The sequence below is a fragment of the Aspergillus novofumigatus genome, assembly GCF_002847465.1.
Source record: "Aspergillus novofumigatus IBT 16806 chromosome Unknown P174scaffold_11, whole genome shotgun sequence".
NCBI classification, from domain to species: Eukaryota; Fungi; Ascomycota; class Eurotiomycetes; order Eurotiales; family Aspergillaceae; genus Aspergillus; species Aspergillus novofumigatus.
The window spans coordinates 471,227-494,199 of record NW_020194284.1 but is presented as its reverse complement, the minus strand read 5'-3'; the positions used below and the strand labels follow the sequence as shown (position 1 = coordinate 494,199).

General features: G+C 52.8%; 10 protein-coding genes across 10 annotated transcripts; 4 read left to right on the top strand and 6 right to left on the bottom strand.

The window, feature by feature from the left end:
* Positions 1–1,073: 1,073 nt before the first annotated feature.
* Positions 1,074–3,417, bottom strand: P174DRAFT_379354 (Zn(II)2Cys6 transcription factor; the record flags this gene model as incomplete). The annotated part of the gene is made up of 5 exons (XM_024822906.1): positions 1,074–1,625; positions 1,689–1,912; positions 1,963–2,261; positions 2,319–2,497; positions 2,587–3,417. The coding sequence occupies 5 exons, from the start codon at positions 3,415–3,417 to the stop codon at positions 1,074–1,076; spliced, it is 2,085 nt and encodes a 694-aa protein (XP_024677615.1).
* A 379-nt stretch (positions 3,418–3,796) lies between these two features.
* P174DRAFT_61666 (uncharacterized protein) lies at positions 3,797–4,150 on the bottom strand. The gene has a single exon (XM_024832406.1). It carries the CDS (start codon positions 4,051–4,053, stop codon positions 3,847–3,849), a length of 207 nt encoding a protein of 68 aa, XP_024677614.1. The 5' UTR covers positions 4,054–4,150; the 3' UTR covers positions 3,797–3,846.
* A 1,550-nt stretch (positions 4,151–5,700) lies between these two features.
* Positions 5,701–7,696, top strand: P174DRAFT_455228 (putative MFS transporter). The gene is made up of 2 exons (XM_024829299.1): positions 5,701–6,245; positions 6,302–7,696. The coding sequence occupies exons 1-2, from the start codon at positions 6,023–6,025 to the stop codon at positions 7,591–7,593; spliced, it is 1,515 nt and encodes a 504-aa protein (XP_024677613.1). The 5' UTR covers positions 5,701–6,022; the 3' UTR covers positions 7,594–7,696.
* Positions 7,697–9,054: 1,358 nt separating this feature from the next.
* On the top strand, positions 9,055–10,886 carry P174DRAFT_464738 (putative MFS quinate transporter; the record flags this gene model as incomplete). The annotated part of the gene is made up of 4 exons (XM_024830441.1): positions 9,055–9,332; positions 9,384–9,573; positions 9,627–9,755; positions 9,810–10,886. 4 exons carry the CDS (start codon positions 9,055–9,057, stop codon positions 10,884–10,886), a joined length of 1,674 nt encoding a protein of 557 aa, XP_024677612.1.
* Positions 10,887–10,971: 85 nt separating this feature from the next.
* P174DRAFT_446088 (uncharacterized protein) lies at positions 10,972–11,652 on the bottom strand (the record flags this gene model as incomplete). The annotated part of the gene is made up of 1 exon (XM_024828496.1): positions 10,972–11,652. A coding segment is annotated over one exon (681 nt), but the record flags the coding sequence as incomplete, so codon positions are not given.
* A 758-nt stretch (positions 11,653–12,410) lies between these two features.
* On the top strand, positions 12,411–14,202 carry isn1 (IMP 5'-nucleotidase ISN1). The gene is made up of 8 exons (XM_024828495.1): positions 12,411–12,475; positions 12,577–12,584; positions 12,643–12,657; positions 12,704–12,871; positions 12,933–13,695; positions 13,786–13,829; positions 13,865–13,924; positions 13,990–14,202. The coding sequence occupies exons 1-8, from the start codon at positions 12,430–12,432 to the stop codon at positions 14,092–14,094; spliced, it is 1,209 nt and encodes a 402-aa protein (XP_024677610.1). The 5' UTR covers positions 12,411–12,429; the 3' UTR covers positions 14,095–14,202.
* P174DRAFT_446085 (ATP-dependent 6-phosphofructokinase) lies at positions 14,140–17,235 on the bottom strand. Its single transcript, XM_024828494.1, has 6 exons — positions 16,831–17,235; positions 16,158–16,807; positions 15,640–16,101; positions 15,476–15,592; positions 14,453–15,440; positions 14,140–14,400 (listed from the first exon to the last, which is right to left on the bottom strand). The coding sequence occupies exons 1-6, from the start codon at positions 16,895–16,897 to the stop codon at positions 14,369–14,371; spliced, it is 2,316 nt and encodes a 771-aa protein (XP_024677609.1). The 5' UTR covers positions 16,898–17,235; the 3' UTR covers positions 14,140–14,368.
* A 395-nt stretch (positions 17,236–17,630) lies between these two features.
* P174DRAFT_507840 (mediator of RNA polymerase II transcription subunit 17) lies at positions 17,631–20,105 on the top strand (the record flags this gene model as incomplete). The annotated part of the gene is made up of 4 exons (XM_024831409.1): positions 17,631–17,661; positions 18,009–18,222; positions 18,277–18,662; positions 18,716–20,105. The coding sequence occupies 4 exons, from the start codon at positions 17,631–17,633 to the stop codon at positions 19,972–19,974; spliced, it is 1,890 nt and encodes a 629-aa protein (XP_024677608.1). The 3' UTR covers positions 19,975–20,105.
* A 224-nt stretch (positions 20,106–20,329) lies between these two features.
* P174DRAFT_425556 (SDR family oxidoreductase) lies at positions 20,330–21,174 on the bottom strand (the record flags this gene model as incomplete). The annotated part of the gene is made up of 2 exons (XM_024825299.1): positions 20,330–20,903; positions 20,996–21,174. The coding sequence occupies 2 exons, from the start codon at positions 21,172–21,174 to the stop codon at positions 20,330–20,332; spliced, it is 753 nt and encodes a 250-aa protein (XP_024677607.1).
* A 357-nt stretch (positions 21,175–21,531) lies between these two features.
* Positions 21,532–22,698, bottom strand: P174DRAFT_425555 (magnesium transporter CorA family protein; the record flags this gene model as incomplete). The annotated part of the gene is made up of 2 exons (XM_024825298.1): positions 21,532–22,018; positions 22,070–22,698. 2 exons carry the CDS (start codon positions 22,696–22,698, stop codon positions 21,532–21,534), a joined length of 1,116 nt encoding a protein of 371 aa, XP_024677606.1.
* Positions 22,699–22,973: the final 275 nt, after the last annotated feature.

Genomic DNA, 22,973 nt, shown 5'->3' with positions numbered 1-22,973 from the left:
GGAGAAGAAGTGCGAGGGAGACAAGGACAGATGGTCGCAGATCGATACATTCGATGGTTTGGTTCGACCAGAGAGATGCCATCCATCACCGTCAGTGCAATTACTCCTACGGCGTAAGGTAAGGTAGAATGTTTGGTTCCAGCATCCTCCTTGTAATGGGCCGTGGATCGGTCCGGAGATACTCTTTTTGCGAGGGAGGTGCTGCATGCGGAAAGTGGTGGGCGACCGATTCAAAGCGTCGACTGGAGATTTATTCCACAGAACATGGGGCGTATATTCACGGTAGAAGAGAACGTTAACGTGGAAGATATTACTCTGGATATCAACTTGACCAGATCTAAATTGTAGTGAATTTTCCCTAATTTTGTATGAGTGTCATGGATATATATTCTTCCATGGGCCGACAGATGAGACGAATGTACCAGAGGTAACACTATAAAAGTTGGTCTTAAACTGAAATCCATACCTGCTAAGGCTAATTGTGCTTGAGAAGCGAAATTGAACTCTTGAAACAAGGTAGGACAAGTTTCATTGTTGTCCAGTCTAAGCAACTTGCTCGGAATACAAAAAGTAGATTCGTAATCCAAGTTTCATACATGGCTAAAAAGTGTATGACCTCATCTCGGGATCCTGAACCTCGGCTCAGATAGAGACATTGATCAACAGGCTCAAATTCTCCGGATTGGAAAGATACCGGGGGAATCCCGACAACAATAAGATCTTGTAGGCGAAACCTGGTCCATTTCCCTCTCAATATTCGACCGGGCTTATGATGATATCTCGGTGGTCGAAACCAGCAGACTGCTCCCCGTCTCAGCCATGGAGGACAGAATATTTACCTTCTCAGAATGGAGCTCAGATAGCAATAGTTCGCAGAAGAGTCCTTAGCCTTAGACAAACAAGGTTTATCCTCAAACAAAGCGGAGATTACCCAGCGAACGGTAGCATTGCATGTGTTTCAGGGTGGTATCGGCATTCCGAGGTGGACCAGAAGTGAAAGTCTATACGACGGCGTAGTAAAGCCAAAGCCAGCGATCAGCAGCTATACTGTGAATCGCTTAATCCGGCCGGAATTAAAGTGTCTGCGAAGGGTTCATAGTCGGTTGGATAGAGAAAAACGCTTCAAGATCCATTGTGGAAAAGTCAAAATCCCATCCCAAGTCCGACAGATTGAAATCCGGGAGGTCCTCGCTGCTCCCAACACTAGCAGAGGCCTCCGGGATATCGCTCTGAAGCGGGTTGACTTGAATGTTTGGCATTGTGGGAAGGTACCCTCCCAGAAATGTGTCACCAGGGAAAGCTTCTCGCATAGGATTTGTCTGGCTCGATGCGACTCCACTAGCATAGGGGTGAGATGATGCCGGGCCCATAGGGTTTGGTGCATATGCCCGACCCTGGACAGGTCCAGGTGGCACCCATTCATATGACGGGTGCAGTTTCTTCAGGACAGTTTGTATAGCCGAAATAGAGCTTGTGATGGGATCTCCCGGCCGCATGGCTCCAAGACATTGGATGCCCACGTGAACCCATGGAAGGTGGGTAGGAGCAACTTTCTCATTATACATGAAGTCGTAAATAAGTGCAAAGCAGGCACTGGTCACGAAGAAGCCATGATAGCGAAGTTCCTAACGACTTTTTGAGCTCCGATATGTATAGAAATCCGGTGTTTGCATACGGGGAAAGCATACCCGAACAAATTCATTGACGATAGCAGCCTCACATAAATGATGGAGAGTTCTGCACGCAGCGTGGACCGCGTGGTCGCACGCCTCATTCAGCCACGCCGGCATTTCCGTCGGACGTTTAGTTGCGTTGGGCCCAGTCTCGGAAGAAGACTTTTTGGTATCGCGCTGCCATCGCCCGCGAAAGATCAAGAACGGTCGAAATGTCAAAAGGATGGTGTGATAGTATACTATATTTCTTAAGCTTGTCCGTCCATTACTCTGCATATCAATGACTTACAAGTTATGAGAATGGCCTGCCGAACTCCGACATCACCCGGCTGGGGGCATTTGTCAAGCCCAAACCCGAGAGCAAGCTTCATTTTCTCGTCGTAACAACGAAGGTCTTCTGAGATGGATCTGGCCAGCTTCCACATTTGCAGCAACGAGTCGTGTGGTCGGCCGTAAATTTCGTTTGCCGAACGAGCCATGACGTTTGTGAGGTGTTTAAGAATGAGAATGAATGGATCCTTGGGAGGAGCAATGCCAACGTCCCTCGACGAGAGCGAGCTTGGGCGGCCAAGGTGAAAGCAAATCCAGCTAATAAGCCGTCAGCAGACCAGTTTACAAAAGCAGAATCAGTGACCGAGGACGGACGTCTCGTAGAAAAACAAGGACCAAAAGGTCAATCGTCTTTGCTCCACTATTTCCCTACCCTCTCCTCCCTCAGTTGGTGATTCCTTGTGCAAGCCAGCTGAGATGGCCTTCCTCGCAGCTGTGCCCAGATAGAGAAAGGAAGAGTTTGGGCGACCTTGCTCCGTTTGAAAATGGGCGTGCTAACCAAGCGTCAGGCATAAAACTTACACCACCGAGGGCAGAATATACTTATCATCATCAATGACAGCTGTATAGTCTCGAGATTAACCACGTCGTCCCAGGAAGGACAAGACGCCTTGACCCGCTCGAACAGAATATCTCCCCAGCGATAATGCTGTGTGCCCAGGGAGCCCATGGCCAAAGCCATCAGTAAGATGGAATTGGCACAGGTGTCAGAGCCGGTACCAGAGGAAGGGAGATACAAGTGTTCTAGCTGGCGCTCATAAAGCTCTTTGGCCCAGAACGGTACCAGATGGTACAGCGTTGACAAAAATCTTTGCAGGAATATTCTGGCGAGCTCATACGGCAAGAACATCACGGGTGCGACTGTAGTACTAATCCCCTTATTGGGATCATACGTCTCGGCTGGAGTACCGAAGAAGATGCCCCGAACACTGAACATATCAAGCCCAGCCCCAGCCTCTTCGACTTCGCCCTGCGGCTCCTCGGGATGAGTGGTTTGATTCGAAACCAAGCCCCGGTAAATCTCATGCATAAGAGTGAAATGGGACGTCGGTCCATAGTACAGTTGCACCTTGCATGACGGAGATGCCATGTGCGTTGCTGAAACACTGTTGTGGAAAGTATAGCTGGCTGATTTGTTTCGGCGGCCTAACGGCTGGGGCAGCGATGAGGATGGCCGCTGTGTACCAAGCTCAGAGCGCGTAGATTCACGGGAAGCCAGGCCCTCGTCTACGGCGCCATGCTTCTTTTTCTTGCGCTGCCGGATCACATCCCGGTAGACACATGGAGTGTTCCGCACCCGACAGGTCTTGCAGGGGTTGACTCCATTACACTTGATCTTTCGCTTTCTGCATTCTTGACAAGCCTTGGGTATTCGCCAACCGGATGGCTCGCCTGATTGAAGGGTTTCAGCCATTCAATAAAGTAACTGAAATAACCGGACCCTAAGGGGCAAGTTGTTCTCGTTGCTTTGTCCTTCGGATACGTCACTGGAGAAAATTTCGGATTTACGTCACGTGACTAGTCCGTATTTCCGATTTTGTCCCCCACGCTGTTTTGCTACAACATCGAGACTGAGGTGAGAAGACGCTCCGCGACGTTCTATCCCAGCTTAATAACACTTAGAGCGTTACGAGAGGGTTAGCTATGCTAAAAGAGCAGGGGAGGCCTCGTCTATTGCTTCTCGCGGACTATCCCACCAGGCAATAGCCATGACTCCATGACCTCTCGTCCTCTCCATACTCCATTCATGCAGGCGGGATCGCAAGCTATCCATAAGAGCAAAAATTCATTCTGCAGATGCATAGACTAGAATATAGCGACTTAGCAAATCGCTCATAGAATTTCAGCTGAAGAAACTAGACTGAGCCTGTACGCCCATGCCTGGTGGTTGACTCAGACAGTTACGCCTCAGCGATCTAGGCAGGCCTTTTTGAATGGAGCAGATACCGTAACGGAGAAGGATACCTAATGTGATGAGGATTGACAGTACTCCGTACTTCGGAGAGACTTGATTCAGCTTGGCGAACCTGCATCTGATGCCTGGCTCCATGCTCAGGTCAAGGATGATAAGGAGAAGAGTACTCCGTTCTTCGGAGAGACTGATTTAGCAAGGAGATCGTGTGTCTAATGCCAGACTGGATGTGCGGGCAAGGATGAAGAGGAGAACGGTACTCCGCAATTCGGAGACTTGATTCAATCAGGAGAGTCTGCGTGCGATACCTGACTCGACTCATGCGTCAAGGATGATAGAGAGGTTACTTTATCGCTTTTTTCCTGATCTTTTCCTGTCCCAACCAGTAAATTCGAAGATGCCAAGGCATGCCTCGCCTCCTTGGCACGGCTGGGGGGACGGGATTCTATTCGAAGTGAGGACGCGAAGAGCTTGGGTGCTATGGCACCTTGGCAGTGAGACAGGATATGATAAGACTTTCATACTGATGCAGAGTCTGTATCTTTCGACTAGGCATGAGAAGCTCACAGCAGCGCACCACTCGCGAGTAAAAGTGACAGTGACTGTTGAGTATAGGCCGAGAAATGGATGGACCAAGTTCGGCGAGGAATGTTTGGTGAGGATGATTTGCCTCATAAATCACCAAACCAATGAATTTATTCCAGCTGCCTGTTGAATAAGAGAGATCAGTGCCATTCACTTGCTATTCACTCGAGTTTTCCTTTTAGGATGGAAAATCACGCCTTCCCAAGCTCTTGTTTTGGTTGCAGCCGCCAATTAGCCGATTCATTCAACTTCATCGTCGAAACGACCTCTTCCCCACATCCCACACTTGGTGCTTCCCAATGTTTTATTGTCATTGGTCACTCCATCAATAAATAGTCCATAACTCAATTCCGGGGTTGTGGGGAGAAGAAGCGAGAGCTGGAGCTGGAGCGCGGGGAGAAAGTGAATGCTTGCCAAGTCACGCGCTTTGGCCGGCTAAGCGTCACGGTGTTTTTGACCAGCGCCACCTCCTGGACTCTCGCATAAGCATCCTGTGATTCGGCACTATGGCCCTCAATCTGCTTACAGTTACAGGAGTATGCAAGTGAGTGTATATTATTGAGCTCTATGATGGCGCCTTGTGTTTTGTTGCTCTCACAGTGCCTTTCTCGTCCTCTGTTAATGCCAGCGTGAGGGGGTTTGTTTGTCCATTTAAGTTTGCAGTCCTCACCCTCAAAGACAAGTGGCTTGTGCTAACTCACACGTTCAAGCCCACAGTAATACCTCCCTCGCATAAAGTTGCCCAAGCTGAATACTCATTTTCGGCCTTGGCACTTGCCAAGGCTACATTTGAGTTCTCGTGAAGTGAGGGATTGTCTGGCGGTTGGATCCAGATTGGACACCAGCTGAGGGCCAAGAAACATCGCTAAAACGTTAATATGGCCGGAACCATTGGATTGGTCGCAGGTTTCCTTGGAGAGGGGATGCTACGCGGCTCATTCGCTCATATTCTGTCTACCAAGACCACCAACCGTGGTCTGCACGCCAGACAGCCAGTGCGTGGTTGACAAGATGTGGTTGTGCCAAGCGACTAGGTGGAATTATGGACCATGAATTACCAAAACAGTACGGGGACGGCAGGTGCATGTATGATTTTTCCCACCGTCAACACCTCGGCTTCTTGAGCTTTGTCAGCTTGTCTCACCCTGGTATCTGCCGTCTGACTACCGCTAAGCTATGCCGTCTCTTCAACCTGCGTGACAATGACTCGTCCATTTGAGGTTTGACGTACACTGAACCAGCTCTGATCATTAGCTCTACCCCACACGTTACAGATCTCGATGACCCCGGATTCCAGATTCTGTCCCCACGCTCTTCCGACAGTCACTCCCGTCCTGACATTTCGGCAGATCAGAGTCGAGACTCGTATCCGACGTGAGATCAAGCTATAAATCACCGCTGCTGCATAAATTCTGGGTAGCTCATTGTCGCAGTGATCAACATCCTCGTCAATCTTTGACAGGTTCCGACGCCTTTCATCTTGATTGTTTCCGAGTCCGGAAACCGTAATCTTTCGCAAGTCATGGCGGAGGAAAAGGGTATTTCCCAACTCAAAGCGACTCTGGCCCATGAAACAGCTCGTGAGGCCGCCAGCCGTGGTCAGGTTGCAACGGACCAATATGGTCGAGCCTTGGTCGAATTCGACCGTGCGGCGGAATCTCGCCTTCGACTGAAGATTGATCTCTACATCGTTCCTACTGTCTCGCTTCTTTATCTGTTCTGCTTCATTGACAGAGCAAATATTGGTATGTTATTCCTCCACTTCTTATCGTACACGGTCTAACTAACGATCCTGTCTCAGGTAACGCCAAGCTCGCCGGGTTTGAGAAAGACCTCGGCATGAAGGGGTACGACTACAATTCCCTCTTATCCATCTTCTACATCAGTTACATTGTCTTTGAGATTCCTTGCAATATGGCCTGCAAGTGGATTGGCCCGGGCTGGTTCCTCCCCGCCATCACGCTGGGCTTCGGCATCTGCTCGCTTGGCACGGCATTTGTCCACAACATCCACGCCGCGTCAGGAGTCAGATTCTTGCTCGGTGTGTTTGAAGCGGGTATGATGCCCGGCATCGCTTACTATCTATCCCGGTGGTATCGTCGCAGTGAACTTGCCTTCCGCCTCTCTCTTTATATTGTCATGGCGCCGCTGGCCGGCGCGTTCGGTGGCCTGCTGGCTTCGGGCATTCTGTCACTGGATCATTTCGGCGGCCTGCACACATGGCGCATGATCTTCGCTATCGAGGGCATCATTACCATCGGTCTCGCGTTGATTTCTTTCTTTACTCTTACCGACCGGCCTGCGACAGCTCGCTGGCTGACGCAGGAGGAGAAGGACCTGGCGATCGCTCGAGTCAAGTCGGAGCGTGTCGGAACCACGGAGGTGCTGGACAAGATCGATAAGGCTAAGACGCTCCGCGGTATCTTCAGCCCCGTGACGCTGGCCACCTCTTTCATCTTCCTGCTCAACAATATCACCGTCCAAGGCCTGGCCTTCTTCGCACCCACGATTGTCAGGACCATCTACCCACACAACACCGTGGTGTCCCAGCAGCTGCACACTGTTCCTCCATATGTTGTCGGAGCGTTCTTCACTGTGCTGTTCCCTTTCCTCAGCTGGCGATTTGACCGGCGCATGATCTTCTTCGTGATTGGGCCCCCTCTGATGATGACGGGGTACATCATGTTCCTGGCCAGCACTGACGCCATGGTCCGCTACGGCGCGACGTTTTTGATCGCTAGTGGAGCGTTCGCCTTTGGTGCTCTGTGCAATGCGAATTCATCGAACAACGTGGTGTCTGATACTGCACGGTCATCGGCCATCGGAACCACGGTGATGATGGGTAACATTGGTGGCTTGATCTCGACATGGTCCTTTTTGCCCTTTGACGCTCCTAATTATCATATTGGCAACGGTCTCAACCTGGCCACCTCGTCCATGACGATGATTCTTGGAGCATTGCTCTGGGGGTGGATGCGGTGGGATAACAAGAGACGCGAGAAGGTTGACGTTGACCAGGCTCTGGCCGGTCTGTCCCTGTTGCAGATCCAGGATCTTGACTGGCGCAATCCTGCTTTCCGCTGGCGTGAGTAAGAGGATGTCTGTGCTTAACTATAGTTTGCCTCGTGACCTTTGTCCGCTCAACGGTGCCTCAACTGAATAATGACTTCTTGTTGTATTATGAGATGGCAATGGGTTATATAAGAATTATCTATATGACTGTTTATCAAGACCTATTATATCCCTTAGTCAGCCACAGTCCTACTACCGAATTTCCATGGGTTGGTTGCCATCCTGTCCATGTGGCAATTGGGATAAACCAATGAGAGTCGGAGGTTTCGTAATTTCCCGTCCCCATTGCCATCCCCGCAGTGAGACACTCTCTCTCCAGTGGAGAATTCAACCCCAGACCCCAGCTTGTCGCAGGCACCATCCAGTAATAATTTCAACAACTCACAATCCTTATGGCTAATCTTCGGAGACACCGAGTTACCGACGGCCCAATCAGGCTAGGCACACGCCGAAGTCCGAACCATGCTTTTCTTGCGATCGTCGGTGGAATCATTGCGTCAAATTTCGATACACTAGTCACGCCGTCATCTCGTCGCTTCGGACAAGGACCGAATAGCGCCTTTGTCGCAGGCCCGTTGTATAGTAGTATAGTGAGTATGCACTGACCCGGCACAGCGGGGCTACTGCAGATGGGAGAGGATGATTTGAGAGCCGGCAAATGCTTTCCTAGGTTGCCCGATATGCTGCTCATGCTGATAATAGTTCGCCGTGTACTTGTGCGACTGGCGAATCAAACAAGACCATTAGAACTTCCGAGAAACGGAACTTCGAGTCGGATCCGAGTCTAGAGTGAATCTAGAGTTGAAGCATCCCGATCCCATGAGGCATTTCCAGCGCCAAGCTGTCAGTGGTGTTTCGGAACTTGACCGAGCCTTTATTATGCGGAGAAGGCCACAAAGACGCTGACATGAACTTGTTCGTTGAAATTTGTTTCTCAAAGTGACTGAGAAAGGAGAATGAATAGGATGAATGTGTGAGTTATTGAGTGCATTTCGTCTCTCTTGAAAACCACTCACAACATACAAGACACAGTATAGACCTCATGCTGAGAGTGGGACAAGGCTTTTGGCGCAGTCAAGAGCTCTCAAGCTCTCGACTCCAGACTTCTTGAGTAAACCTTAGATGGGCCAGAGAATAGGCACAAACCACACGATCTTGGCACCCCTTATGGGCCCAGTCGGTCACCCTCCGTTTCTCAACCAAAGAATCCAAAATGCCACTGACACTGAATCCCAGCCGCAAGGACCAATGCATCCACTTCCGGGATATCTTCGTGCCAGATATGCGACCAAAAGTTTCTTTCCTGGTCCTGATCTCGGAGATTTGGACCCCACGCTTCTACTCCACGTTTTCTCCGCAGTGTTCATGCATGGGGTATAAAGCTGGGGAGGGATCGTCTGTCCATCCCTGTTTGTCCCATCACACTCCTCAACTCTTTTTCCCCATCTCTCCCTCCGTATTCAGAAACGCAAGGACGAGACGATGGCAGGCGGTCCAAAGAAACCCGTCAACATCTTCCGGTTGAGAAACCTTAACGAACCCAAAGAAGTCTTCAACTGGAGGCTATGGTTCGCGGTTCTCTCATTCGGCCTTATGGGCGCTGCCCGGGGTGTGGATGAGGGTTTGATCTCGGGCGCTTTCAACTCGAAGGATTTCCAGCGGACGATCCACTACAGCCAGTACAGCCAGGTCGAACAGACGAACATCAAGGCGAATGTGTCGGCGATGGTGCAGATCGGTTCTGTCGGTGGTGCTCTCTTGTAAGTTCTAGATTTTTTGTACTGCTTGGGCAGCTTTACTAACCAGAGCAGCGCGTTCCTCGTTTGTGACCGCATCGGTCGTATCTGGGCTACTCGTCAGCTGTGTCTTCTGTGGATTCTTGGTATTGGCATCTTCTTGGGCGCAAACGGAAACCTTTCAGCCATCTATGCCGGTCGCTTCATTGCAGGATTGGGTGTTGGACAAACTGTCGTGGTGGGCCCGGTGTATCTCGCTGAGATTGTGAGTATACCTTCGCATACGGTCTGATGCAAGCGCTGACTAGTCGTGGCTAGGCTCCCGCGTCTATCCGAGGTCTCTGTACCTGTGTGTTTACTGGTTTCGTGTATCTTGGGATCGTCCTGGCCTATTTCACCAATTACGGCTGCCAGATTAACCTCGGAGACAACACACACAAGCGATGGGTGAGTGAGCCCGACAACTACCTGAGAATGAATCGCAGCTGACAATCCTCGTAGGAAGTGCCAACCAGTCTGCACATCATCTTCGCCGGCCTGATCTTCCTCCTCTCCTTCCTGCAATACGAGTCCCCTCGCTTCCTGATCAAAAAGGGCAAATACGAACACGCAATCCGCAATCTGGCGCGCGTGCGACACCTCCCTGAAGACCACGAGTACGTCGTGCAGGAGATCACCGCTATCGAGCAGTCCCACCAGGCCGAACTCGAGGCCACCATGGGCGCTGGCTGGTTCGGCGTCATCAAGGAGACCTTTTGCGTCCCGAGGAACCTGTACCGCATTTACTTGACCGTCATGTCGCAGATCCTCTCGCAGTGGTCCGGCGCCGGTTCCATCACCCTCTACGCCCCAGATCTCTTCAAGCTGCTCGGGATCACCGGCTCCAACGAGAGCCTCCTCGTGACCGGTGTGTTTGGTATCGTCAAGCTCGTCGCAGCCATCACGTGCGCCCTGTTCCTGGTCGACGTCATCGGCCGCAAACGCGCCCTGCTCATCGGTATCACCCTGCAGGCCATCGCCATGATCTACGTCGCTGCCTTCCTGACCTCCGTCCCGGAGATGGGCATCGTCGACGACTTTGTCCTGCCGGTGTCAAAGCAGGCCGCCAGCCGCGGCGCCATCGCCATGATTTATGTCTCCGGGTTCGGCTGGGCGCTGGGCTGGAACTCGATGCAGTACCTCCTCACGGCGGAGCTCTTCCCGCTGCGCATCCGTGCCCTGGCGACCTCCATCGCCATGACCCTGCACTTCGCCAACCAGTACGGCAACTCGCGCGCCGTGCCGAACATGCTGCTGTCCACCGACCACGGCGGCATCACGCCCAAGGGCACGTTCTGGTGCTTCGCGGCGGTGACCATCCTCGGTGGAGTGTGGGTGTTCCTCAGTGTGCCTGAGACAGCCGGCCGGTCCCTCGAGAGCATGGATCGCCTGTTCGAGCTGCCCTGGTACAAGATCGGATTGTACGGAAACAAGGACGCCGAGGAGCGGGATCAGGTGGTGTCGGAGAAGATGCAGATGGCGGAGGAGATGCACGGGACTGCGGCGCACCAGGAGACGGTGGACAAGTCGAGGGTGTAGCTGTAGCCCCCGTTCAAACATAATCTATCTGACTCATGTTGATGTGGAAACGCATGTTAATGGATTTATTTAATTCTTTTTGCATTTAATCCACGAATTTGACGGCTGAATCTGTATCTACTGGAGTAATCACAATCCGCGCCTTTCGCGACGCATCCTCTCTAACAGCCTGCTCATCTCTCTTTGCATATCTCCCCGCAGGAATAAGCACCTCCATCCCCTGCATCTCGTCCAGCTCCTCCCACGGGAGATCAACCCGAACCATAATCCCCCTCGGCCGGAAGAACGTCTCATTCCACCGCTCAACCTTCCTCGAAAGTCTTGACCCCGAATCTGCATCTATCTCCGCTGGCCTCTCCGAAGCAGCAATGATCAGATTCCTCTCCTCCCGATTCCTTCTCGCCTTGCGCGCTACCAGGACCGCTGGAATCGCACCCAGCACGCCGGCCATCATCCCGCCCAGCGCGAGGACGCCCACGCCCTTGGCGACCGTGGTCGCCCATTGTCGCGGGGAGAGCTTCACCTCCTCATTGAGGTCGTGGGTGAATTGGGTCCAGTGGTGCGGGGAGATGTCGTAGTGTGCGAGGAAGGGAGGGTACGCGAAGCCGGAGGTGAAGTAGTCGTGTTTCGAGGGGATTTGGATCCCGCGGTTTGGAGAGACGGTGGAACTTGAACTTGGGTGTTCCGACGACGCCGAGGAGGGGGGAAGTGGCTGTTTGGTGTCTGCTTCTTGTTCTTGTTCTTGTCCTGGCACCTTGGGTGATGCAGCTGGGGTGTATGGGGTGGTGGATCGGATAGAGCTGGGTTATTGTTTTCGCTGAGGAAGGTCATGTTCATGTTCGTGTTCATGTTCATGTTCACCCGGCCGATAACTGGGATTTGTGTGTTTGACTCTGTTGGATAGGCATTTCCGTGTATGACTTTGGCGGTTTATATTGCCATGACAAAGAGAAAGAGACTGGATGGATTCCTCCAGGCATCAATAGTATCGTCATCATCGATGGAATAGTATGGGACTATGACTCGACACGACAATGTAACTTTAATCTCGTCGAGGTCGATGACTGGCTTGAATTATTGCTCAGGCCATGGTGATAGGCTGGCATATGCCTCAGGCCGACGAGCCATACGAGATGCGGACACTCGATTTGCTCGATGACTCCAGATTTTCTTGTCTAGATCGTATAATCCCTGCTGGTCTCTCCAAGCCACCTTGTATTGCTCACAGCGAGGCTTATTCGCGATAAGATCAGCTCTCAAGCCAATAAGTGACCAATAAGTGATAGCGCAGAATGAGTCACCATGATGCTGGGTCTGGACGGTAGATTCGATGCCAAGAAGCATTCAAAATAACCAAACTAATCCAATCAAATCTACTTATCATCGATGGGAGTCTGCTAAGGTGTAGCCTCGCCTCACCGGCCTGTGTCTCACCCTGTCTTGGCACCACTTCTCCAACTCACCGAGCGGGGAACCTTCCCGCACTCCTCATCCCTATCTCTATCCTCCCCTCCTCACCCCCTGGTTCACAACACCACTCACAATGACCACTCGGTATCGCGTTGAATGTATGTCACACTTTGAATACAGTTGGAAGACTGAGCTAACCAATGGATAGATGCTCTCAAGGTATGCTGTCAGCCATTGAGGTTGTGCTTGGCTGACTCACTCCGATAGTCGCATCGTCGAGACCAGCTGGTAATTTCTCCTTCCTTCCTTTCAGGTGCCTTTCAAGGCGCAAACTGACATACTCTAGATTGAATGGATCAAAGTGAGTGCACCGCTTCAATCTTCACCGGAGGAAGCTCATCGAGTAGGGTCTCCTGGCGGTCCCCTTCGTCCTGCACTCGCAGCCCACCGCTGTCTACCAGGAACACAGCGAGAACCTCGTGGCCGTAGCGGCCGACACCCATCAACGCTACGCGGAGATCTTCCGGGATGTTGAGAAGCTCATCGACGACCATAGTAAGTCTCTCTTCCCCCCTGTTCTCGCTTCCATCTTAACACCCAAATAGTCGACCATGAACGCAACGCCGCCCCGGCAAGTCCAAGCTGAAACTCCTCGTCCCGACCGCGGGCTCCTTCTTCAGCCGGCTCCCGCTCGAAGACGCCTTCAAATACCAAGACGCCAAACGCATGATCAGCCGCCGCCGCTTCGTCGCCCCCTCCTTCAACGACATCCGCCTCATCCTCAACACCGCCCAGCTCCTCGGCCTCGTCCGCGGGCCCGGCCTCGACCTCGTCACCTTCGATGGAGACGTCACCCTCTACGACGACGGCGCCTGCCTCACCCCGGACAACCCCGCCATCTCGCGCATCATCCGCCTCCTGCACCAGGGCGTGCGCGTCGGCATCGTCACAGCAGCAGGCTACACCGAGGGCGCAAAGTACTACGAACGCCTCAAGGGCCTGCTCGATGCCGTCCACGACTCCCCCTCCCTCACCCCCGCCCAGAAAGACGGCCTGATCGTCATGGGCGGCGAGAGCAACTTCCTCTTCCGCTTCGACTCCGCCTCCCCGCACCGCCTCTCCTACGTGCCCCGCCCGGAGTGGCTCCTCGACGAAATGAAGTCCTGGAAACAGGAGGATATCACCCAGCTGCTCGATATCGCGGAGTCTTCGCTGCGCGCTTGTGCTGCGAACCTCAACCTCCCTGTTGCTGTCCTCCGCAAGGACCGCGCCGTCGGCGTCTACCCGCACGACCGCCGCAAGATCCACCGCGAGCAGCTCGAGGAGACTGTTCTCGTCGTGCAGAATACGGTCGAGCGGTCTGTCGTCGGCACAAGACTGCCCTTTTGCGCGTTCAACGGTATCCCCTCCCCCCTTTCTCTCACCTATCTCCTTTGTTACCTGCCGTGTTACGTGCCGTGTAGGAATGCCGAAACTAATGCTGAAACAGGCGGCAACGACGTCTTCGTCGACATCGGCGACAAGTCCTGGGGTGTGCGCGCTTGTCAGCGGTATTTCGGGGGATTGAGCGGTCGCGCACCCTCCATGTTGGCGATCAGTTTCTCTCGGCTGGTGCGAATGATTTCAAGGTGAGGCTCATCCTCTGCCTCTGCATATTAGAACCGGAAAAATGTAACTGACATAAACCGTGTAGGCTCGTTTGGCGTCTACGACTGCCTGGATTGCCAGTCCTTCGGAGACGGTACAGTTGCTCGACGAACTGGAGGAGTTGCAGAAGGCGGAGAAGAATCGATCTTGATTATGGGTTCTGACGGTTATATTTCGGTTGTTTACTGGATTGGCATATGGCATGATACCATCAATTCATTGACTATGAAATCCTAGATTCAATTCAATATATTTTGCCCAGACCACGTAGCCATCGTGTATTCTCAACTCCTGATGCAAAAAATCATAATTCTACCCCAATGTCCAAAGTCCAGGGCTCAGCTATTTTCCGAAAATATCATTCAAGGGTCGCGGTCAGCTTCCCATCTCATCAATCGTATCCCCCCGGTATTGCACGGTCGCTTCTAAGGTGAAGTGGGCGCCGAAGGTTCAATGGCTGTCGACAAGTCAGTATTGTAAGACGACGATTAGTCTGGGAAGGTGCTTACACTCATAGCATGACCACATGGGCTTTCCCGCAGCAGCACGGCCAGACAGGACGTTGACATAGTTCTGAAGCTCCAGCCAGAACTCCGTCTTGGGACGCCGGCGTGCCCAATCCGTCTCCGTCGCCTCCAGACCGTCCTCGCCGCCCATGGCGGAGAACAACACCTGCGAGCCCTTGATACCGATGACCGCCGCCGACATCGGGTCCGCCGCAATCTCGTCGCGCGACTTGCCAGCGTAGTTTTCGATATGCAGCATACACTTGATCGCCATCCGGAGCGCGCGGATACGGTCCATCGGCGATGGCTTGCCTCCTTGCTGGAAGTGGCCAGGCACCGCCGAGCGGGACTCGAACCGACCCTTGGCCTCCTCCTTGAAGATGTCGGCGATGACCTGGGTGGTATAAGTGCTGGAGGCACATTCGTTGCGCAAAATGAGCTTTCCGGCACGGTTGGCTCCCTTGTCCCGGGCAAAGTTCTCGCGCAGGAAGTCGATGTCATTGGAGAGCATCTTGATGTCAATGCCCTCTTCGGGAATGTACACGGCTGTAGCGCCGACGGCAAGACCGGCGGTGGTGGCAATGTAGCCCGACTTACCGCCCTGTGTCTCAATGACGAAGACACGACGACGAGAAGACGAAGCCGACTGGCGGATGGCATCGCAGAAATCAATCAAAGTGTTGAGACAGGTGTCGCTTCCCAGCGAGTACTCGGTTCCAGGCACATTGTTCGAAATTGTAGCGGGCAGAACAACCATGGGGATCCTGAAAACGGGATACTTGGCGCGGGCCTGACGGAGCTGGCTGACTGCTGTGAAGGCCTCGAAACCACCCACCACGAACAATGCGTCAAACTTGTACTTCTCGAAGCACATTGCAGTGGTCTCCAAATCCTCGGATGGCAGGCTACGGTTCGTTCCAATATCCGATCCGCCCTCGTTAACCCAGGCATCAGCCTCCAGCCACTTGACTTCACGAACAGAGCTGACGGGCTTATCATCGTGGTGACGGCAAAGGCCGGGGAAACCGTTGTGAATCGCGAGGGGGTGTGTCCACGAGTGAGGCAGTAACCGACAGCGGCGCGGGTGGCTTGGTTCATACCTCCGGCCGGGGCACCGACGTGGATGATGGCAATTCTCATTCTCTAATTTTGAGTTAGCCAACTCGGCTGATTGATAGATAGTAACGCACCTTGTCTTCGGGGAGGATCATCTTGGGATGATCAGGTGTGGCCGTGTTGCGATAGGCAAAGTGGTATTCCTTGAATTCGGCATCCCGCATTCTCATTGCTGCCTCAAAGTCCTTGTCATGGATGAGCTTCGCTACATGCTTCGTTTCTTGCACTGCGTCCATCAACGGTGTCCGCATGATCTTATTCTCACGAATGGTAATGACTGGCGATGGCGAGTCCGGCTTCATATCCAGAACAGCCCGGACGGCTTCAACACCCTGCAAGGTGGACAGCCACCGGTCATATGCGCATGCTGCTCCTCCTCTCTGGGTGTGTCCCAACACGGTAACTCTGGTATCCAGCCCGAGTCGCTGAGTTAGGATATCTTTGATGGTAGAGCTGGAAATCTTGTTGAGACTGCGGTCCTGGGCACCTTCGGCCACGATAACGATAGTACGACGCTTGCCACGTTCTTTGCGGTTCTACAGAGAACATTCTGTCAGCCCAATCGCGGGTAAACAAGATATTAGCGACTCACCTTGGTGATGATAGAGCACATGTCATCCTCCCACCCGTCACGAGGAGGCATCTCCGGAATAAACAACCAGTCCGCACCCGTGCTGATCGCAGACATCAAAGCCAACCAACCGCAGTGTCGTCCCATAACCTCGATAACGAAACCTCGCTGGTGGGAAAATGCAGTATCGAAAACGTCATCGACGGCGTCGCAAATTCGTGTCAGAGAGGAATAGCAGCCGATCGTGGCGTCAGTGCCGGACATGTCGTTGTCGATAGAACCAACCAAACCAACAATGTTCAACACCTTGTACGGCTTGATCTGTTCTTCGGTCAATTCACCATTCTTGACCAACTCCTCCAGCAAACCGGGCCATTCCGAACGGAAGACGTCGGCACCGGTCAGACTTCCGTCACCACCGCAGACAACGAGAGCATCGATACCGCGGAGGACCATGTTCTTAGCAGCCTTGAGACGTCCAGCGCGTTCGCGGAAAGCCATGCTCCGAGCAGATCCGATCAATGTACCACCCTTGGACAGCCAGCCTCGGACATCTTCCCAGTGCAGCTGACGGATCATATTCCCACCATGAACCAATCCCTCGTAACCTTCGAACACGGCGTACGCTTCGCAGTCGGAGTAAATGGCCATACGGACGACGGCCCGCACGGCTCCGTTCATACCGGGGCATCACCACCCGAGGTGAGGACACCAATGCGGCGTCTCTTGGGCGGCTCGACGGGCGCTTGTGCTGAGCTCATCCTGTTGACGACCGTAGAACTGATCCTCAAAGGAGTGTTGTAGGGATCAATCGCTAGACCGAAAGTGAAGCTCCAGGGGAGACAGCTGTCGTCGCGACCGAAACTGTAGATAAAGTTGTTGTGACGGTGGGGTGAAAGATTTCCGGTGAGTGAAAGCGGGAGTGGGAAAGGGTACGTCACAGACACGAGGGGTCAATGGATTCACCAGTTAGCTGACAATGAGCTCCGAGAGCTTGAGATGAGAAGACAGTCTAACAATCTCCGATGAAGGAAGACAGACAGTGATAGAAACTTATGGATGATCAACAGTCGGCAACCCCTCTTTTGAGAATCCTGCAGTAGAAGATTTCCATCCCTGCGTCACCACAGGACTCCAGCGCCCATTGTCGACGTCACCGGGCTTCTTTCGGAATAGCGTCATGTAAGTCACGTGAAACTAATAGGGCAGGGCTCTTTTTTCACGTGATTGGCCAGTGACGCCATGGCAACCAATCAATTGACGACGGACTATCTCCGTAGAGGTAGCAGAGTTGACTCGATGCACGTCATTTCAGGCATTGCTCAACGATCGATCTTAATACCGTCTCAATTGAGTTGATAGAGTTCATTTTGATAAGAATGACAGAATTGACAGAATACAGTTGATAAGCAGCGTTCTCAATCTCGTACAGACGGCTAGTCCACCCCTGAGAAGTACACAATTGCGTCTTCCAATATCTGTTTTTGGGGCTCAATGTGGAATATATATCACGGTGGTGTAGGAGGTACTTCTATTCGTTGCGACATTCAGGACTATACACGAGGCATTTGATTAGATACTTTTTCTTAGCTAGTTAGCATTAGAACCAGTATTTAAGCTTCATCAATTATCATCTGCAATTAGCATATAACCTTGGTCGATTGATTAGGCATAGTGAATTGTTGATTTTGCGATGTCTGAGCTCTGGTTGTCACGTGCCTCGGCGTCACTCCCATCTCTCATTTCCAGCCTCAAGAATCCCTCAGTGCTGCCCACAATTCGTTGACGTAGGGCGCGTCTGTAACCGTCACCATGGCTGACGATAAATTTACCCTTCCCTTGCGCCCCTGATCGAAAAGCGCGACCGTCCAGATCCGTTGCCTCTCGAGATCGCCCAGATTAATGCTCAATGGGGATCGTTCCGCGATGTGAGTGCGGAGAGTCTACGCGCAAAGATCGAGGAGGAGAAGAGCAAGGAATACACAATTGAAGAGGAGGAGGGTGAGGGAGCGGGCGCCGAGCTGGACACAACAGAGCGCTTGGATCAATTATACAAACGACGAGCAGAAATCATTCAGTTTGCGATGTAAGGCAACCATCACGGTGACATGGCCGATCTGTCCGTACTGAGGTCTTATAGGCAGGCACATATGGAAGCGATGTTTGCTCTCGATTTTATTTCACTGCTCCTCTCCAAACACACCCCGCGACAGGCCGAAATCTCCATGTCCGCTTATCTGAAGCAAGTTGCACCACTTGGTTCACTCAATTCAGAAATCATCAGCCCCCCGCCAAAGTCTGAAGCTGTGGTTAGAGACACAAAGGCCGTATCGCGTGGATGGAGGCTGCAGAACTTTAATGCTGCTGCTGATAAGTTGTTGAAGTCCGCTTCAAGGCTGGAAAATGAAGTCGCGTCCGAGACAAGATATTGGCAGGAAGTGTTGGCTGTCAAGGACAAGGGCTGGAAACTGTGCAGGCTGCCTCGTCAGGGACAGACCTTGGGTGTGCAATATGGGTTCCTTGAAGGTGAGTTAGAAAACAAGTAACGCTGAAATAGGTTTCTGACTTCTTGTTTGCAGCCACCCCGATATTCCGCGACCGAGGCCTCGCAGCTCTACGAAGATCCGAAGACGGCGCACTCATACTGGACAAAGGATTGGTGCCGACGAAAGCAAAGACAGTGCGTGTACGTGTGAAGGACCATGGCATCATCACTGGCTGTTCCAAGCCATACCGGTCGGCTGCCCAGGACCCAGATTCAATCGAGGGCCGTATCCTGCAGGCGCGAGATACGCTGTATGAGGAGGAGCTTTTCCACGAACTGTTCCGGGAGGCGAGAATAATGGGTAGCCAAGGTGTGACGACACGCCAGAACTTAGTTCAATTCCCTGTGTCCGAAGAGCAAGACATTCTACTGGACCTCGTGGACCCCGATCAAGAGGCATATGTCGATGGCGAGGAGACGAAATCAGAAGAACACAACGTGCTTGCCGACGCACTTGCCCACTCAATCCGCATACTGCTGTGCTACGCTCATCGTCAAAATCTACGTCGAAGAACACAGCCGCCTCCTCCATTGTCTCCGAAACGACGTCACATTCCCGAATACCAGCTGTTGCGACCGATAATGGCCTACTTGCAGCACAGCTTCCATGTGCGGTGGCTAGAGACCTTTATGAAGGACGTATATGGAGTACTCCAATTAGCAGGCCTCAGTTGTGACTTCACAGCGACCCCTTATTCATCGGTGAACCTCTTCAACATTGATCACTCGGTCCCGAAGGTGGAGGGTCTGATCAGACAGTTTCTTCTGCCACTCGAGTCCACATTCTCGGCGGATTTGCTCACACCGCAGAGCTCCTTCAAAGTGAAGACACGCACCAACCTGTCGGTACCACCTTTTGGCACTCATTTCGACATCTCACTCAACCTGCCTCACTACCCCGACGTCCATCCGCCGCACCGCATTGGGCTGCACGATCAGGCGGCAACAATCATTACGCATTTCATCATGCTAGATATCGTCGCGGCGATTGAGACGCAGACCTCACCAGCCTCGAGCATTTCAAAGACCGAAGCCAAGTCTGTCTCCTGGGAGGCGACGTATCCTCACCATGGGGAGTTGCTTTCCGTTTCAACTGATGGAAAACAGAAGAAGATGAAGGTCATTCTATCGCGAGAGGAGCTGACCGTTCAAACCTACGATGTGCAAGGCGTTGAACGTTACAGCCGTGCCACACCAGAAACGACACCCGGGTTGCAGACGCACACATGGAAGGCAGGCCCTACGACGGCCCCAAGCCTCATGGAGTATGTTGCGGCTGTTTCACAACGGTAGCAAGGAAACAGCCTGCAGGCGCCACTTCTAGCCGATCCTGGCATAGATCATTGTTTATGAGATGTAATCATTGATACCCAATAGACTCCTCTAAATAGTTCTTACTGCTCAATGCAACGTCGGCTTTCCTGCCTCCGAGGATGGTATAAGCCCTCGTCAACAATTCACTCACGTCCTGTCACGTCCTGCCCCAGCATTATCCCCGCTAGAGCTCCTATTGACAGCAAAGAGTTGGCCATGCTGTATCCGTAAAAAGAAGCAGCGGGATAATCCCATCGCTGCGTCAGCGAAGCCGACCTGGAGAATGCGATCACTCCAGCATCAGGTTGACTCGACTCTTCAATGTATGCTAAGCCTACACAGCCAACCGCATCTTCAATTTATCCTCCCGGACAATCTCTTCCCTCTTTTTCAGCAACTCCTCCATATCCCACGTAACACTCACATACCTCCCACCCAACCACTCCCTCCTCTCCTGCGTCAACCAACTCATCGCATCCCCCGCCAGCTCCGCCGTGTCAGTCAGAAGCCCATGCAACGCCTTGATCCCCATCGCCAGCTCCGTCGGCACCCCACCAGGGTGGATCGCATACGCTAACATCCCCTCACCGCCATACTCGATCATCACAAACTCCGTCAACCGCAGCAGAGCAAACTTCCCCGTCTGATACGCCGACGCCCCGGGCCGCACAAGCAACGCCCCGATCGAGCTCACATTCACGATCGTCTTCTGCGTCCCCTTCCGCAGCAGCGGGATGAACGCCCGCATGACCAGGTACACGCCCTTGACGTTCACCTCCCAGCATCCCCACCAGTCCGCCGGGTCGCTTTCCGCGATGGGAACCCACGTCTCTGACGTCCCGGCATTGTTGATCAGGATATCGAGGTGTCCGAACTGAGTGGCGACTTGCTCTGCAGCAGCGGCTATGCTGGCCTCGTCTGCGACGTCGAGAGTCAGTTTGAGGATTGTTGGTGGCGGGTGGCCTGCTTCTTTGGCGGTGGAGAGGAGGGCGGTCTCCACGGCGTCGAGGGGCCTCGGGCGGCGATGGCGATGGATGGGGCGCCGGCTCGCGCGAAGGAGTGTGCTGTTGCGAGGCCGATGCCGCGGGAGGCGCCCGTGATGAGGACTTTGTGGTTGTGATGGGTGGAGTGGGCGATGAAGGGGTAGGTATCGTGGTGGTGGGTGCTGATGAAGTCCATGTTGCAGCTTGTCTGACTTACGCCTGAGTTACTGATGGATTCTTGTGAAGTGGGACCTTAGGTACAGGAGCAAAGCAGGTTTTATAGAAATATGTTGATCGTTCTGCACGGGGATAACGGCCGACTTAATGGTAATCCCGATAAATCCGGGAGTGCTGACATGACATATTGATCGTCGACTAAGTCGGTCGGGAATCAGGATATCGAAGGCTTGTACGGAGTATTTTGATGCTCTTGCTAATCACCTGGGCTAGGATGACAGAAAAGTTGCACTTCAAATAAATCGACTCCGTCGCGCAATCGCCAAAGACAAAACGATCAACGCCAGAATAACACCCAAAATCCCAAACCACCAACCTAGCCCTCGCTATTCTTGCCTGGTACCATGACATTCATCCCAAACAAACCGGTAATGATCTGCATAGGCACGATGCAAGACGCAATCACCGTCAGCCGGCTGAGAGTAGCCACAATCTGATTGCGCATCCGGGTCGAGTCGAAGGACAGCTGACTCAGGTACTTATCCTGCGACCGGGACAGCCTCTGCTCTGAGTGGGCTAGGTTGGAGACCATGGTCAAGACGTGGTCCTGGATATCGCTGAGGTAGGAGACCACTTCGCTCGTGGAACCCAGTGCCTCGCAGTGGCGGGCAAAACACCGGATGACGTCGGTTTTGTCGTTGAGGAGTTGACGGATCTGGAGGACTTGTCTGCGCGATGTGTAGATCTGCTTCAGTGCAAGTCCGATGTCATCCGGGCGGGTGATGGAGACGCTGTCTTCCATCGTCTCCACGCTGGCTTCTACTCGGTTGATCAGTGGAGCGAAGCCGTCGACGATATCGTCGCTGTATTCGTCAGTCAGGGTTTATTCAACAATAGTAGGGAAGGGGTCATACATCAAAGCGTAAGATATCCAGTCACTTGTTAAAAAGAGATGGCTTTGATGGTCCTTGATCCGACTTCGGACATGACTGGTATAAGGGCTGTTGCCGAAGGTGAAGCTGAGAACCCCCTCTCGGAATATAATAGCATAGACGTTGCATCCTGATGTCCGCGAGCCAGGGACGTCTTCCGCCTGCTCGGGCGGCCGCAGTGAGAGGAAATAATACGGGCCAAAGAGTTCGATCTTTTCCCGGGTCTCGCGGACCTTGATATCCTCCGTTGTCAACGGATGAATGTCAAACAGTCGGGAAAGAAGCTCAATGTCCCCATCTGAGGGATCCGTGACATCAAGCCACCAAATGCCATCGTGCTCTCCACTATCAAGTAGCGCGTGGAGAGGTCCATAGATCAACACCAAAGAGTTGATGCTGGATGCATGGATCACCGAGTCCAGCTTGGTGGTGAAGAAGCTGAATTGTGCTGTTTCGGTATCGGAATAATCTTCCAGGAAATCATGTCTGCACAACTTCTCTGCGTCTCGAGGCTGACCCTCAAATACCTTTTCCTTCTCGGTTGACAATCCTCGGCTTCCTGTGCGCGTCCTCCGGCTCAGGAGCCGCCTAAGGCCGGAGAAGAGCTCCATCGTTCAAATATAGAGAAAGAGCGGACAGCATTGGACGTCGCATTGAACTTTGCAAGCAGGGTAGCCCCAGAGCCATACTGTTGTTTAGTTGAAGCAGTTTGGATGGAATCAAGGATTGTTCAAATTTTTATCTGGGAGGTGGCAGTGCTCTCTGCTCTGCCAAGATCTTGGCCCTGGGGTGGCATGTCGTAGTGATCGGCGGGTCACTCATGGTCTCAGCAGGGTCTGAGCTTATTGAAGACTTGGATATTGCATCTGGCTATCTCATTACGGAG